A 14015-nucleotide genomic window follows, 5' to 3' on the forward strand; every position below is an offset into this window, starting at 1 on the left:
ATTTTCCCCATATTGGTTGTTCTTTTACATTTTTTAAATATATTTTTCTAAAAACTATTAATTAATTAGGACATATGAGGTAAACCATTTTTATTTTTATTTATATTATATGTAATGGTTATTTAAAATCATAAAGAATATATTTTTTCTAAAATTTATTTTAACAAATTCAAATATTATAATATACATATATATATAGGACGTTTATTTTATATATAAGACGTTTCAAATGCAACTAATTACATTTGTACAACTAATGTAACCCAATCAATTGGGATATTTATGACAATGATGAGAATTTATTTATTATGATTTGAATATTTATGAAATATGACTAGAGTTCATTAATTATGATCAATACTTTATATTAAGAAACAATCTAAACTTTTATGAAATCACATATTCATCAAATTAAATGAACGGTTGAGAATGAGTTGTATTGATTATATAAATATAAAGAGTTGTATATTACTCACCTCTATATATACATATAACCTGGTTTTGTTTTTCATAAACATAGCAATTCAAATATATAGTAATTTATTTACTAGTTTAAAATATTTTACGTTTGATTTTATTTTAAAAAAAATTGCACTCATTATAGCAATAATGGAAAATAAATAAATAAATAAAATGCAAACACAACTACAAAACATAATATATAGTCAAAAACCTTCCAGCTTAGTGGTAAAAGCTTGGATTAGGCTTGCGATTATCTTTTAAGTCCATTAATAAATTAAGTGCATAAAGGTTTTATTTAATTTTAATCATAATAAAATTAATAGTAAAATATATTTTACAAATAAAACTTGTAATTATAATAATTATATTTTTAACATATATAGTAGTTATTCTGTTAGAATACCTATTTTAAAAATTGACATTACATAATGCAGGTTTCTGATTATCCAATAACCATATAAAAGCATATGTATTCTTTGTGTGCGACTCTATAGGTTTACATACTCATTGACGATGTTGCTATGTGATACGTATCGTGGACATATAAAAGCTTACAGTATATAAATTTTATTTAATGGTTGTAGGATTCCACGTATCATTAATTTAATTTGTTAAACATGATGGGTAAATTGAGTTTCTAACTTTCTATGCATAATGAATAATCAAAGGTTCGTTTACCAAACGTTTTATCCGATAAGCATTTATCGTTACTTATCTTACCGGATGAACATGACAATCATTGCAGATCTTACCCACTAAGAGTGATGGCAATGAACGATAATTTTACCAGGTATGTGAGGGTGACGACTCTTATCCGGTTAGCACTTACTGAAGAAAAATAGTATTTTAGATATCTGGTTTCTTTAAGAATCTTTTCGGAAAAAAGAGTCAAATATAAAACGATCAATTCCTTGTCAAGCAAAACACCCATTAGAGACTAAGGGGCTGTTTGGCAGTTGCCGAATGATTTGATACAGAATGACTAAGTGATCAGATGACTAAGAGACTGTTATGATATAGTGCAAAATGAAATATAATTTTTTAGTAATTTTTTACAATGAAATTAGGACGCTGAATGGTTAAGTGAAACTCAGGATACAAAATCATTTAGGGGGTTTTAGAACCATTAAGAGACAAATTATTTTTTTTTTTTTGCCAACCAAGATTCACTTTTTAACGATTCAAAGACTGCTTCTTAATGGAACTATTAAGAGGTTCTTTTTAAATAAAGAAAGAACGAAAGCTTTGAGAATGAAGATACCAATGCCATAGAGATGACCAAAATTGGTCTTGAGTCGTTCCCAAATCGGTCCTTTTAAAACTGGGTCGAGTCCTAATAAAAAATCCTAGGTACAATCTAGGCCCAGTTACCTGTACCGATCCCAACAAAAAAAAATTCTAGGGCCCATCTAGGCCCAGTTACCTATCTCGTTCCTAGAGATGGTCAAATGGGCCCGGCCTGGCCCGTAACCGCCGGTATGGACCGGTTGTGGATCGCCGGTTATGAACCGGTTATGGATTTTAACGTTTTCTAGGACCGAGACCGGTTAAGACCGGAACCGGTTATGTAACCGGTTATAGGACCGACCCGGCCCAGCCCGGTCAACAAAAGTCAACGTGTATATATGTATAACAAAACGTATTTATAAAATTAAACGTATATATATATATATATAAAACAAAACATATTTTTAAACGTATTTATAAAATTAAATGTATATATATAACAAAACATATTTTTAAATGTATTTATATAAAACATATTAAAAATAACATATTACAAACATATTAATAACATATTAAAAATTTATTAATAAACAAAAATTTGAAAAAAAAATATTTTTTTTGGCCGGGACCGGAACTGGGACCGGATTCCTTAACCGGTTACCGGTAAGCTTGACCGGTTACAAGGTATTTCACTGGAACCGGGACCGGGACCGGTTAAGGACCGGCCCGAGACCGGTTTTTTGCCATTTCTACTCAGTCCCATCCAACTAGTCCAAATCTGGTCATAGGCCTGTTCGGGTTAAAAAACGATATATTTAAATATATTCATTTTACACAAAAATGTTATACGGGTTTTTATAATTATGATTTTTTTAATTTAACAATAAAATACACTCTCATAATACATCTAAGTAGATAAAAACTTGTGAAAGACTTTGGAAAAAACTTTAAAATCGTGTAAACTTTTTAAAAACTCGTAATAAAATTTATAAAAACTTAATTTTTCTTTAATAATTGGGCTTAATCATATAAGGTCCCGGGTCGGGCCATCTTGAAATTCCATAACTAATGTAACCGGTCCCAGTCTGTCGGATCATAACTGGTCCTACGATGACAAAAGATGAAAAGCAGAAAGACAAAAAGCAAAGAGAAACATATTTTAAAAAAAATATTTATTATCTATACTATATTATAAAATATTTGATAAAAACTCTTAAAAACCATTTTTATGCATAAAGTACTGTCTATTGATGCATATTACTTAACAGTCAAGATTACAATGTAACTACAAATTATTAAAGCTCCATGTTTGAATTCGTGCAACTAACTGCAGATAAACATAATCAAACAGAGGATAAACATCTCATTTAACATATATAAAAAATTAAAAATATAATTAGGATAATTATTGAGTTTTAACAATATAATTAATTATTATCTTTATAAAAAATTATATTATGAAATCAAATATAAATTGCTTCGTTATTAAACCTAATTAAATTATAATAAAAAATTTTAATTAAAAATTACACGAAAAAGGAGAAATTTTAAATATTAAATTTGATACTAATATAGATATATTTTTATCAAATTTTTATGATATTTTTAAATTTATATTTTATTCAAAAATAAAATCTTTTCATTTTTTTAAAATCATATAAGACCATATTATAACATCGACTAAGATAAAGAATAAAACGTAATATTAAAATTATGATCTATCACGCTGCATTGTGTGAGTACCTTCTATTAATCAATTTGTTTACCTCTGAATAGTTCCATTAAGAGACAATCTCTAAATCATTAAAAGATAAATTTTGTTTGGCAAAAAAAATCTATCTCTTAATGATTCTAAAACGCTCTGAATGATTTTATATCTTGAGCCTCCCCTAGCTATTAAGAGCCCTAATTTCATCATAAATAATTACCAAATAATTATATTTTATTTTGTACTGGTTACTCATTTTATCTTTTTTACTACTTAATAATTATGTACAAAACCATTTGGCAACAGCCAAACAGCACTCTGGGTCATTAGGCTTACGATATCGGATTATCGATAGATTTCAACCTTCATGAAGTAAATTATGGTTTTCGTCATGTGATTTATTGATAATTCGATCTGGTTCCTGTGTTTTAGAAACTGCGATTATCGTCCCTGTGATGAAAAATAGCTATGAATTTAGTGCGTAAAAGGATGATTCATGTTTCTCGTCACTTCGCTGCAGATTCCTACGAGTTTCAAGTCAAGACAAACGTTAAGAACAAGGAATGTTTGCGATATCAGAATTCTACTCGCAATTCGAATCACAGCGAAGCAATAGCATCCATCATTCCTTCTTGATTGCCGACTTCAACAACAAGACACTGTTTCTTCTGACTTTGGATTTATAAAACTTAGAAATCTCAGATACTTTACAATGTCTTCTTCGATAATCTCCACATTGTCGTTCATCTCTTCCTTCTTTACTCTGTTGTCTCTCTTTTTCTCAATCTCTCTACTGCGGCAAAAAGATGTTGGTATTCGAGCAGTTGGGTGGTTCCTCAGAATACCCACCATTTCTCTTTCATCTTATCGTCTAATGAGCCTTTGGAGAATTCTGAATACAGTTATCGTTAAATTTGATAGAGAACGATGCGCAGCTTACTTGAAGGTATTTATCTTGATCTTACTGTCTGAAAAAATCTTTACTATTGCTGTTCTTTTGTTGCAATTGTGATCTTCCATAACTTGTCTCTGGAACTTTTGAACAAACACCTGGTGTGCATGGATGACTCTGATATAAAATATGATTTGGTTCACAAGTCATTGACAATTTGAACTTAAACAATCACAGTACTTGCTGAATAAGGAAGAAAGGAGCAAACAAGTCATTCTCTTAGAAAATACTGAAAGATACACGCAGGTGTTTGTGTTGTAGATACTTTTGCCTACTAGAAATGGTTTCTTTGTTGTTAGAATTTTGCACGTAGTCCTTTAGCAAGGAAATGCCTGTTAGAATGGTTTAATGCTAAGACACTCTTTGATTTGGGGTGCGTTGGAGTATTCTTTTTCTTCATGGAATAATCACAAAATAGCCAAAATTCGAGTTGATACATCACAATATGTGACCAACTTTTTCCAAATTAGCATAAAATAGCCACCTATTTTGCAAAAAGCATGAGTAAAAACCTTTTCTTTATGTGAACAATACATTTTTAAGATCTTTTTCGCTTTTTGTGGCCCGTATCGCACAAAGGTGAGCAAAACCATCTTTTTTGTGAAATTCTGGGTTTTGCTTGTAGTTTTGCAAAGAGGGCCACAAGCCGAATAAAGGAGGCCACAAAATACATTTCGACAAAATATTTTTTGCTCATGGTTTTTGCGGAATAGGTGGTTATTTTGTGCTAATTTGGAAAAGTTGTCCATCTATGATGGGTCAACTCCAACTATAGTCATTTTTGCAATTGTCCCTTTTTCATTACATTGGAATTTTGACCTTTTTTTAGTTAATCCATGGATTTGTAGTGTGAGAGAAAGTTAAAGATAGTATTGCATGCCCTCTAATAGGATGGCTAGAGTAACGTGTTAAACCCCTTTGTAGGTCTTATTAAAGAAGTTGTATCTTTGTACACTTGAGTGATATGCTACATCCTTTGCCAGTTCAAAACAAATCTTTATATTGATCATTCTACTTCAAAAGGCTAAACTGTTCCCAAATTTGGGATCTTTTAAGAAAATGAAGCATCATTGTATGCTATCTTTTAAGATGAGTTGTTTCTTTTAAAACAAATATTTCATGTGTATCATGTTTCTTGTTTAATCTAATGGAGGTATGAGAAACATAAATGGAGAAATATCCATTTATGTAGACTTAATTATATTTGCTTCTTAATAAGAATACTATGACTTTGTGAATGCAGCGGCATCTCCAGCACCATTAGTACTTAACCAAGAAAGCTCGCCTAGCCCACCTAGCTCCAACTCTTCATCTGCCTTATTTTTCTTCCTGGGAGGCTTGGTTGTGCTTCTAATTTTGCTGATTCTTGTATTCGTCTTTCGGAAGTTCATCAGACGAACACCATTGAAAAAGTTGGGAAAGCGTAAAGACAGCAACAAAGGTTGTCACTTATCTTATACTTTTATGTTCTGTGATGGTTTGATGTTAATCTTTTTGTCGACAATGCCAAATTGATCAAATCCCACTTCCTAGTGCAGGTACAAAAGATTATTTCAGTGGAAATCTTCGGACCATTAGCCATTTTAGCTTCCAAGCACTAAAGAAGGCAACTAAGAACTTCCATGAGTGTAATCTTCTTGGAAAAGGTGGATTTGGGCCTGTCTATTTGGTACATGTCCTGCAAAATCTTCTTTTATAATACCCAATGAATTGCTTGTTATCATATTTTATGGAAATCCCAACAATTGAAGAAAAAAGGCTAGAAATTAAGGAAAAGAGAAACGTTGTCACATTGCGACTAGTTATTTGCATGGTATATTGTATTTTGCAATGCAAATCAACGTCCACAGATACCTTTGTCCCAAAATAAAAGTTTGCAATGAAAAGGCACACAGTTATAAAAATGTGTACTTATCACACTTTTTGATTAACTAAATGACAATTTTACCCTTAAAATAGAAGGAGTAAATAGTAATGAATTTCTTCATCTCATGATTAAGGGTAGAATTGGAAAGTGGACAATTATATTGGGACAAACTAAAATAGAAATGTTGGCACTTTTTTTTGGAACGGAGGGAGTATGACTTTTAAGTGCTTTTAATAGGGTACATTAGAAGATGGGCTGCTTGTTGCTATAAAGAAATTGGCTCTTGACAAATCACAACAAGGAGAGGCAGAATTTCTCTCAGAGGTGAAAATGATCACAAGCATACAACACAAGAATCTTGTTCGACTTCTTGGTTGCTGCTCTGAAGGGCCTCAAAGGCTACTTGTGTATGAATACATGAAGAACAAGAGTTTGGACCTCATACTTTACGGTGCGTGGTTCAAATTCCATTCCATATCCACTTTTCTTTTAGCTATTTATTCAAAAACTTAGAATTTATTGACACCACTAAAGTGAACTTCTTGTCTAGGAAATAGGCCTATCCCATCAAAATTGCGAAAATTCAGTTGTGGAAACTTTCAAAGTTATAATCACCTATTTGCTCATTGTTATCGCTACAGGCAATTAATGTTATTGATTTTGGATGATATTGATCTCAATAACAAGATTCACTTTTTTTGTAACCGTGGGTGCCCGGATCAGCTTGCATGCACCTCAACTAATTCCATGGGACCCTGAAAATAACAGTTGGGAAAATCCCTAGTGGCCTTTAGGAGACTCGAACAGACAACCTATGGGGAGGAATCCCAAGGCCTAGCCTTCATTTGCTTGTTGAGCTGGCCCTTGAGGTTTACAAGATTCTCTTTTGTTTTATTGTTGAAGGGTATTTTAGATATTTGGCAAATAGTTAAACACTTCCGCAAAACTATGTGCTCAGTCAAACCTTACAATTCTTTCATGGGAATGGAATAAGAAAGTAATCATCTTTTAAGTTTTTGGTCACCGCCTAGAACTCATTAAGATTAAACCTGTGCCCTGCGATTATTATTTCGTTTTCTGTCTTTCTAATTCAGTTTACTTTGTGAACAGGCAAAAGCGACCAGTATCTGAATTGGAATGCTCGCTTCCAAATAATCTTGGGCATTGCTCGGGGATTGCAATACCTACATGAGGACTCACACCTCCGAATTGTTCACAGAGATATCAAAGCTAGTAACATTCTTCTTGATGACAAATTTCAACCAAGAATTGGAGATTTTGGGTTGGCCAGGTTCTTCCCTGAGGACCAAGCTTATCTTAGCACAACATTTGCCGGGACACTGTAAGTCTTCCTCCCATTAAAAATATGGAGTAATAATCATCAAACAATGAGTTTGCATTCTACTTAATTGCGATGTTCGCTGATGTCACACATTCATTCTAAACTATAACAGAAACAGAAGCCATCAATGTTCAGGATGTTACTCCCTCCATCCTAAAACAAGTGTCCAACATTTTTGTTTTAGTTTGTCCCAAATTATTAATGTCCATTTCAAAAGTAAGTGTCTATTTTCCAATCCTACCCTTTATTATGAGATGGAGAAATTCATTACTCTCTAGTTATCAAGGGTAAAATTGTCATTTACATAAGTAAAAAGTGTAATAGTTACATTTTTCTAAAACTATGTGACGTTTATTTTGGGACAGAGGTAGTAATGTTCACTCGGTTTCTTTATTTCCAAAATTACCCTTGATAACAAGACCATATTGACCCAAACAAACTATGCGTGCCCTCCCTCTCCCTACTCATGTTGGTGGTTGTTAACACAATCATGAGTGTAATGTTTGTTTATCTTTCTGTTGTTTTATAGAGGCTACACGGCCCCTGAGTATGCAATTAGAGGAGAATTATCCGAAAAGGCTGACATTTATAGTTTTGGAGTTCTTGTGCTTGAAATCATTAGCTGCAGGAAAAATACCGATCTTATGCTACCATCAGAAATGCAATACCTCCCAGAATTTGTAGGTCCATCTCCTGCTTTCTAGTTTCACATTCTCAATGATCAAGTTTTCTTTACATTGAAAGTATAAGGGAAAGGATAATTTTCCAAAAGCAGGTAATTAGGTTGTGAAACCTTATTAATATAAGGGCACTTTAGTCATTACAGTCTTAGGGATTGACTTTTCTAAACTATCGTATTTGGCCTTTTTTTTGCAAACTGACCATTATTCTTGTGAAAATACCAAGAAACACTATAGCTTATAGAAATAAGCGATTGTGGAAACACTGTGGTAATGTAAGTGCATAAATGGAACATTGTACTTGGCATCTTGTGTCCAGTACGATGGTTTGCAAATAGAAGCCAAATACGATGGTTTGATAAGCCATTTTACAACCCTCATTATTTTATCACATTCTCAATGATCTCCCTTCTGTAAATCATCTTTAAAACCCAAAGTATAAGATGCAAGAGTCTTAGAGCAACCACTTATAGGGTGTGTTTGCTACGTAGACAGGATACAACAGGACAGACGAGAGTGAGATAGGCCGATGAAAACTAAAAAGGTTGTAGCGTTTAATTTGACATGGCTAGTTTAGTAATTTACCAATATTGTCCCATCTTGATTTTTGTTCCATCTATTTTGGTGGGACGAAAAATACATTGTTCCACTCAGTCCAGTCCAGTCTCGTCCCATGCTATTGTCGTATCAAAAGAACAAGTTTTTCTTTTGTCATGTCGCATCATATCCTTAAGATTACTGTTAGATTCACACATCGGCTAAACTTGGACCATTTCTTATCTATATATCGTTGGAACCACACTTCTTTCTTCAAGGGCTCTTTTGCAGATTAATCTAATGGGGTTCCATATATTCTACCAATTACTGTTTGAACTAGATGGTCACGTACCATCCATGCAAAATGCATGAGAAAGACCGCATATAAAGATTTCCCCAAACTAATCTTTTTATAAAAACATAAATTTAAGGTTTTCGTTCATTTTTGTTTGAGAATGCATTTGGTTGATGATAATTGAGTTTGTATCTTTGATGGTGATAGGCATGGAAGCTATACGAGAGGTCGAAATTGATTGATCTTATAGATCCAAGAATGCGAAATGCAGGATTTGTAGAAAAAGATGTTATGCAAACAATTCATGTGGCTTTACTATGCCTTCAGGCTCATGCAAACACAAGGCCACCCATGTCAGAAGTCGTAGCGATGTTGACTTGGAAGGTCGAAATGGTCAAATCACCGTCAAAACCGACATTCTTAGATCGACGACAACGCTGGAAAGACGAGAAAAATTCTTGGGACACTATATCGGCCGATTTCCCTTCCAATCAATCACCTTCATTGACTCCACCTCCAAATTCAAGAGATTTTAATGCCAGCCAAAGCTTCTCAGGAACAATGGGGAAAGTTTAGTAAGAAAAATTTATTGTTTTTTTCATATATGTTATACTGGGTGTCCTTTTGGCATCCTTTTTTTTGTTCATAGAAAAATATATATAAAGAGAGGGGAGGTTCAAACGAGAAAAATATGAGAACACCTATATCACATGTGACCCTCCATTAAAATCACATGTGATTAGTCATAGGCCAAGTCGCCCATGCAACGTTGCTTTAATGGTGTTCCATAATCACATGTGATTTTACAGTAAAATCACATGTGATATAGGTGTTCTTGTGTTTTCTGACCCTTTTTCTCGTTTAAACCCAACCCCTTCTCTCTCTATATATAGCATATTTGTGTATATTCATGTAATGAATAAGGGGAAAGAGGGAACTTTGTACCAAGATTGTTTGAACTTTTTTATGCCAATAAAGAACATCTATGCACCATTTTTAGGTTAAAGGTTCTTTCATGCACTTTGGCTTGTTACACAAATTGCATTAACGTATTTTGTTTTGATTTCTATCTGTGGGGACGTATTTTCAAATTATTCATTTTGGCATCTATGATAATATATATCAAACGTTAGAGGTTAATAATTATTTTCTAGAAGAATTTTTTGTCCATAAAGTTTAATATGGTTTCCTTAATTGTATAAAATGGAGCTTTTTTTTATTAACCTGAATATCCAACCCGCTATGCGAGCAGACTAATCCCAGGGCGACCACCTGTTTTGCAAATAACCCGAAGTCACCACATTTGAACCTCCGTGGCCACAAGGAGATTTTTATTCCTCATTGGATTTGAACCTCAGACCTTCTGGTACTTTTGACCTTTGGAGTCAAGTTCAAATCAATCAGGCACCACCCCTGTGGTTCCAAAATGGAGCTTTTCGAAGTAGGTTCCCAAAATAGAAAAAAAATTACGTTCTATTTTGATACAATTACACTTCATAACATGGTAAAGATTTTGTATCTCAATCTGCACCATCTATTAATCCCAGAAGGTTATAAACTCATCAGTAGACCTGAGAGAAGCTTCGGAAGTTTAACATGAAAAGTATTCAGATCGATTAAACAACATAAACTATAACAAAACCCATAGATATAGAAGTAAAACTACGTTACAGATGACTAGAAATCCTATATTCGTAGTTGACGAAAAAAAATATCATTTAGTAAATGTTATATATGAAATATCTTATCGGTATATACCACGGTTATAGCGATCGTAACAAAATAAGCCATAAAAATCGTGTGTTTTCATGATTTTAGAGACGGGATATATGACTGTTTAATGTCTTGGTGTCGCATAGGCGGATTTATACGCAATAATGTGGTAGCGCAAGTGACCACTAAATATTTTGTTGATTCTTTAAGGTGTTACCAGTGTAATCTGTTTTATATCACAACCAGACGTCGTTGCTGGAAAATTGAGAAGCTATATATAACAGCATATCAAAACTTAAATTTGAGTTGTAACGTAGGATCACAAAAACCCTAACTATATAAATCACTGAGATTGTGATTGTTTTAGTACAAGATTTCTGGCAGACATATATTTTTAAACCTGATGGTGGTGGTAATAAAACTTAGGTGACGTTTGTTTTGTAACAGGTGCTGAAGTCTGAAGTCTTATTTCGTTTCTGATTATATAAGAGGTGGTGCTGACGTTTGAAATCTGAATTAATGAAACTGTTTATTTTTGTAAACTGATAAACGTCTGAATTTGTTAAATTGTCTATTTTACTCATTAAAAAATTATATTGTTGAAATTTATAAATAAAATTTATACAATTTCACATATTTATTCATCATCATTACGAAATTTACATCTAAATTATATAATTAGCATTTATTTAAACAGAAATATGTCATTAACGCATTCAACACATTTAAATCCTATAAAAATACATCAATTGAGAGAAGTGATGATTGATTTGGTGTAAGGATTGATTGAGAGAAATGATCAATTAAAGTTAATCGATTGAGAAACGCCGTTGTTGAGGGTTTGGAGGACAATAAGAGGCAAATAATAGGTTGATTTACCTCTCACCAGATAAGAGGACAATAAGACATAAGTGTCTCTGAAAAAATTGAAAAAAACAAACAGTCTAGATGACGTTACCTCTTAACGAATCAAACATAAGAGGCTAACAAGAGTTTTTTTATAAAAAAACCAAACAAAGCCTTATTCTTAACAACGTAAACGTCTTCTTTACACAATGAGTTTATCTGTATTTTTATTTTATATTGAAAACAAAACATACGAAAAAGGCATGCAAAATCTGGTATAGATCAAGAAATCCAAAGAATTAGCTGCAATGAAACTTGAGTCGAAAATCTACGGTCTATAATATAACCATAACGGTTCTTTTTCTTTCACACTTGAACAGATATCTTGGCACTAAGCTTTCGAATTTTTGGTACTTTTGTCTCTCCGTCACTTTTTTGCAAGTCGCGTGTGTTCATGAAAAAAACAACCTCTGTATCTTTTGAGATAAAGAAAATATCTGCTTGCATTATGTGTTACTGTAAACGGAATATATCAGATACGTTTGGTTCATTTTATTTTTGAAATTATAAGTTTTTATTAACCTGGATATCTAACCCGCTATACGATCCGACTAATCACATGACGACCACCTTTTTTGTAGATAGTCCGAAGCTATCGCATTTAAACATTCGTGGCCACAAAGGGATTTATAATTATAAACCAGAATCCCAATTTTCTTTTTTAAACTTTTATTTTTAAATCCAATGAATAGCCTTGTCATGTCACATGTGATACACATGACCATGTATGTGTGAAAGCAAAGTTAAGTAACAAATATTTCAACATGATACCAAAAATGGCATTTTAAATAATGAACTTGAAAATGATTGAATTGAAAAGGAAAAATATATAAACATAAAAATTAATGGTACAAAAAGAATTATTTTTTGATTCCTAAAATAATTCCCCCTCTGAAACAGGGCATGTGGTGAAGAATATTATTCAACAAATTTATTATTTTATTTTTGTATTTTATTGAATACAAAACAATAATTAAACAATGATCTTTCTGTTGGTCTGGTCTAGGGTGTGCCTGTTTTAGGCCCCTTTTCCTTTCCTCGGTTGTTCCCCGTTGTTTTGCTCAGGTCTTGCCTCCCTGGTCTCTTCCTGTGTGGTTGGCTCTCTCTTTCCCTCCTTTTCTGGTGGTTGTGGTTCGCCTTCCACCCGTGTGCTTTTTTGTCTTGCGTTTTTTAGTGTTTTTTGCTTGATCTGGAGGGGTCTCCCCCTTCCTTATCAAAAAAAATTAAACAATGACATTTTTTTTGCATTCCATTTATGTTATATATATAGAGAGACGGGTTCAAACGAGAAGATGATCAATTTACAAGAAAGACAAAGATGGTCATATCGATCACATGTTGACCATCTATTGAATGTGCAAGTTTTCTGGCTGCGTCTTTCTGGACATGTTGTATCACATGTCATTTTATATGAAGTCATATACGCTTCTCATAAGTTGACCACCTACTTGCTCTCTCCATATACACACACACACACACACACATATATATATATAGAGAGAGAGAGAGAGAGGTGGGTGGGGGGGGGGTTTGAGGTTTAGACGGGCACATAGACAACATATGAGGACGCGAGAACAAGTCTGAGTCATTCGTCGATCTGATCAAAGGATCAAAAAAGAAGGTGCCATTTTTTAAAATTATGGGCAAACCAACACATTCTTTAGAGAAGTCTAACAGGGACTTCAGGGATAATATGAGAACAAAAAGACAGTTTCCTAATCATATTTAGATAGGAGAAAATCAGGGATGAGATCTGTTCATCTTGAAATGCCACTTTCATCAAGCATGAAGACAGAACGGGAAGAAGGCCCAGAGGTTAACAAAGCTGAACCAAGAGTCTCAAATATGAGTGACCATGAAAGAGATCTATTGAATCGTCGTTTTCATCTTGAATCAATAATTCAGTTGCCACTTTATCTTGAATTGGAACCAGTGGTTCGATCGCATCGTCACTTTCACCTTGAATCAATAATTCAATCTCCGTTTTCATTTTGAATCGGACCCAACAACCATCTTAAACTAATGACACCCTACATAACTTGTCTAGCAGGGGAAGTTATGACATTGCAAATGGAAATTTGAGATTCGAGATTATGTCATTGTTGATTGATTGTAATCCAAACAAATATGGGGTTTTAATGTCGTTTGAACATGTGATTGCAAGGTATTTCAATGGTGTTGATTTATTTTTGGATTTTATTGAATCACATGTGATGGGTATGTATTATCTTGTATTGAATCACATGTGAATCAATATAATATGACAATTTTATGTGTTTATATGTATAGCATATCACATCTGATTCAAATAAAGGTTCGTACTTCG

General features: G+C 33.1%; 1 protein-coding gene across 1 annotated transcript; it reads left to right on the forward strand.

Annotated features, from left to right (window-relative positions):
* Window positions 1-3964: 3964 nt before the first annotated feature.
* LOC112500003 (cold-responsive protein kinase 1-like) lies at window positions 3965-9646 on the forward strand. Its single transcript, XM_025103260.1, has 7 exons — window positions 3965-4343; window positions 5593-5790; window positions 5888-6018; window positions 6454-6667; window positions 7327-7558; window positions 8088-8238; window positions 9278-9646. The coding sequence occupies exons 1-7, from the start codon at window positions 4325-4327 to the stop codon at window positions 9644-9646; spliced, it is 1314 nt and encodes a 437-aa protein (XP_024959028.1). The 5' UTR covers window positions 3965-4324.
* Window positions 9647-14015: the final 4369 nt, after the last annotated feature.

Source organism: Cynara cardunculus, assembly GCF_001531365.2.
Source record: "Cynara cardunculus var. scolymus isolate 2C chromosome LG 17, CcrdV1, whole genome shotgun sequence".
NCBI lineage: Eukaryota > Viridiplantae > Streptophyta > Magnoliopsida > Asterales > Asteraceae > Cynara > Cynara cardunculus.

Bases quoted from the DNA above. Each gene is read 5' to 3' on its own strand.
- LOC112500003 (XM_025103260.1), top strand. The intron at 6,668-7,326 runs GTGCGTGGTTCA...CTTTGTGAACAG, and splicing joins TTTGGACCTCATACTTTACG to GCAAAAGCGACCAGTATCTG. The intron at 8,239-9,277 runs GTAGGTCCATCT...TGATGGTGATAG, and splicing joins TGCAATACCTCCCAGAATTT to GCATGGAAGCTATACGAGAG.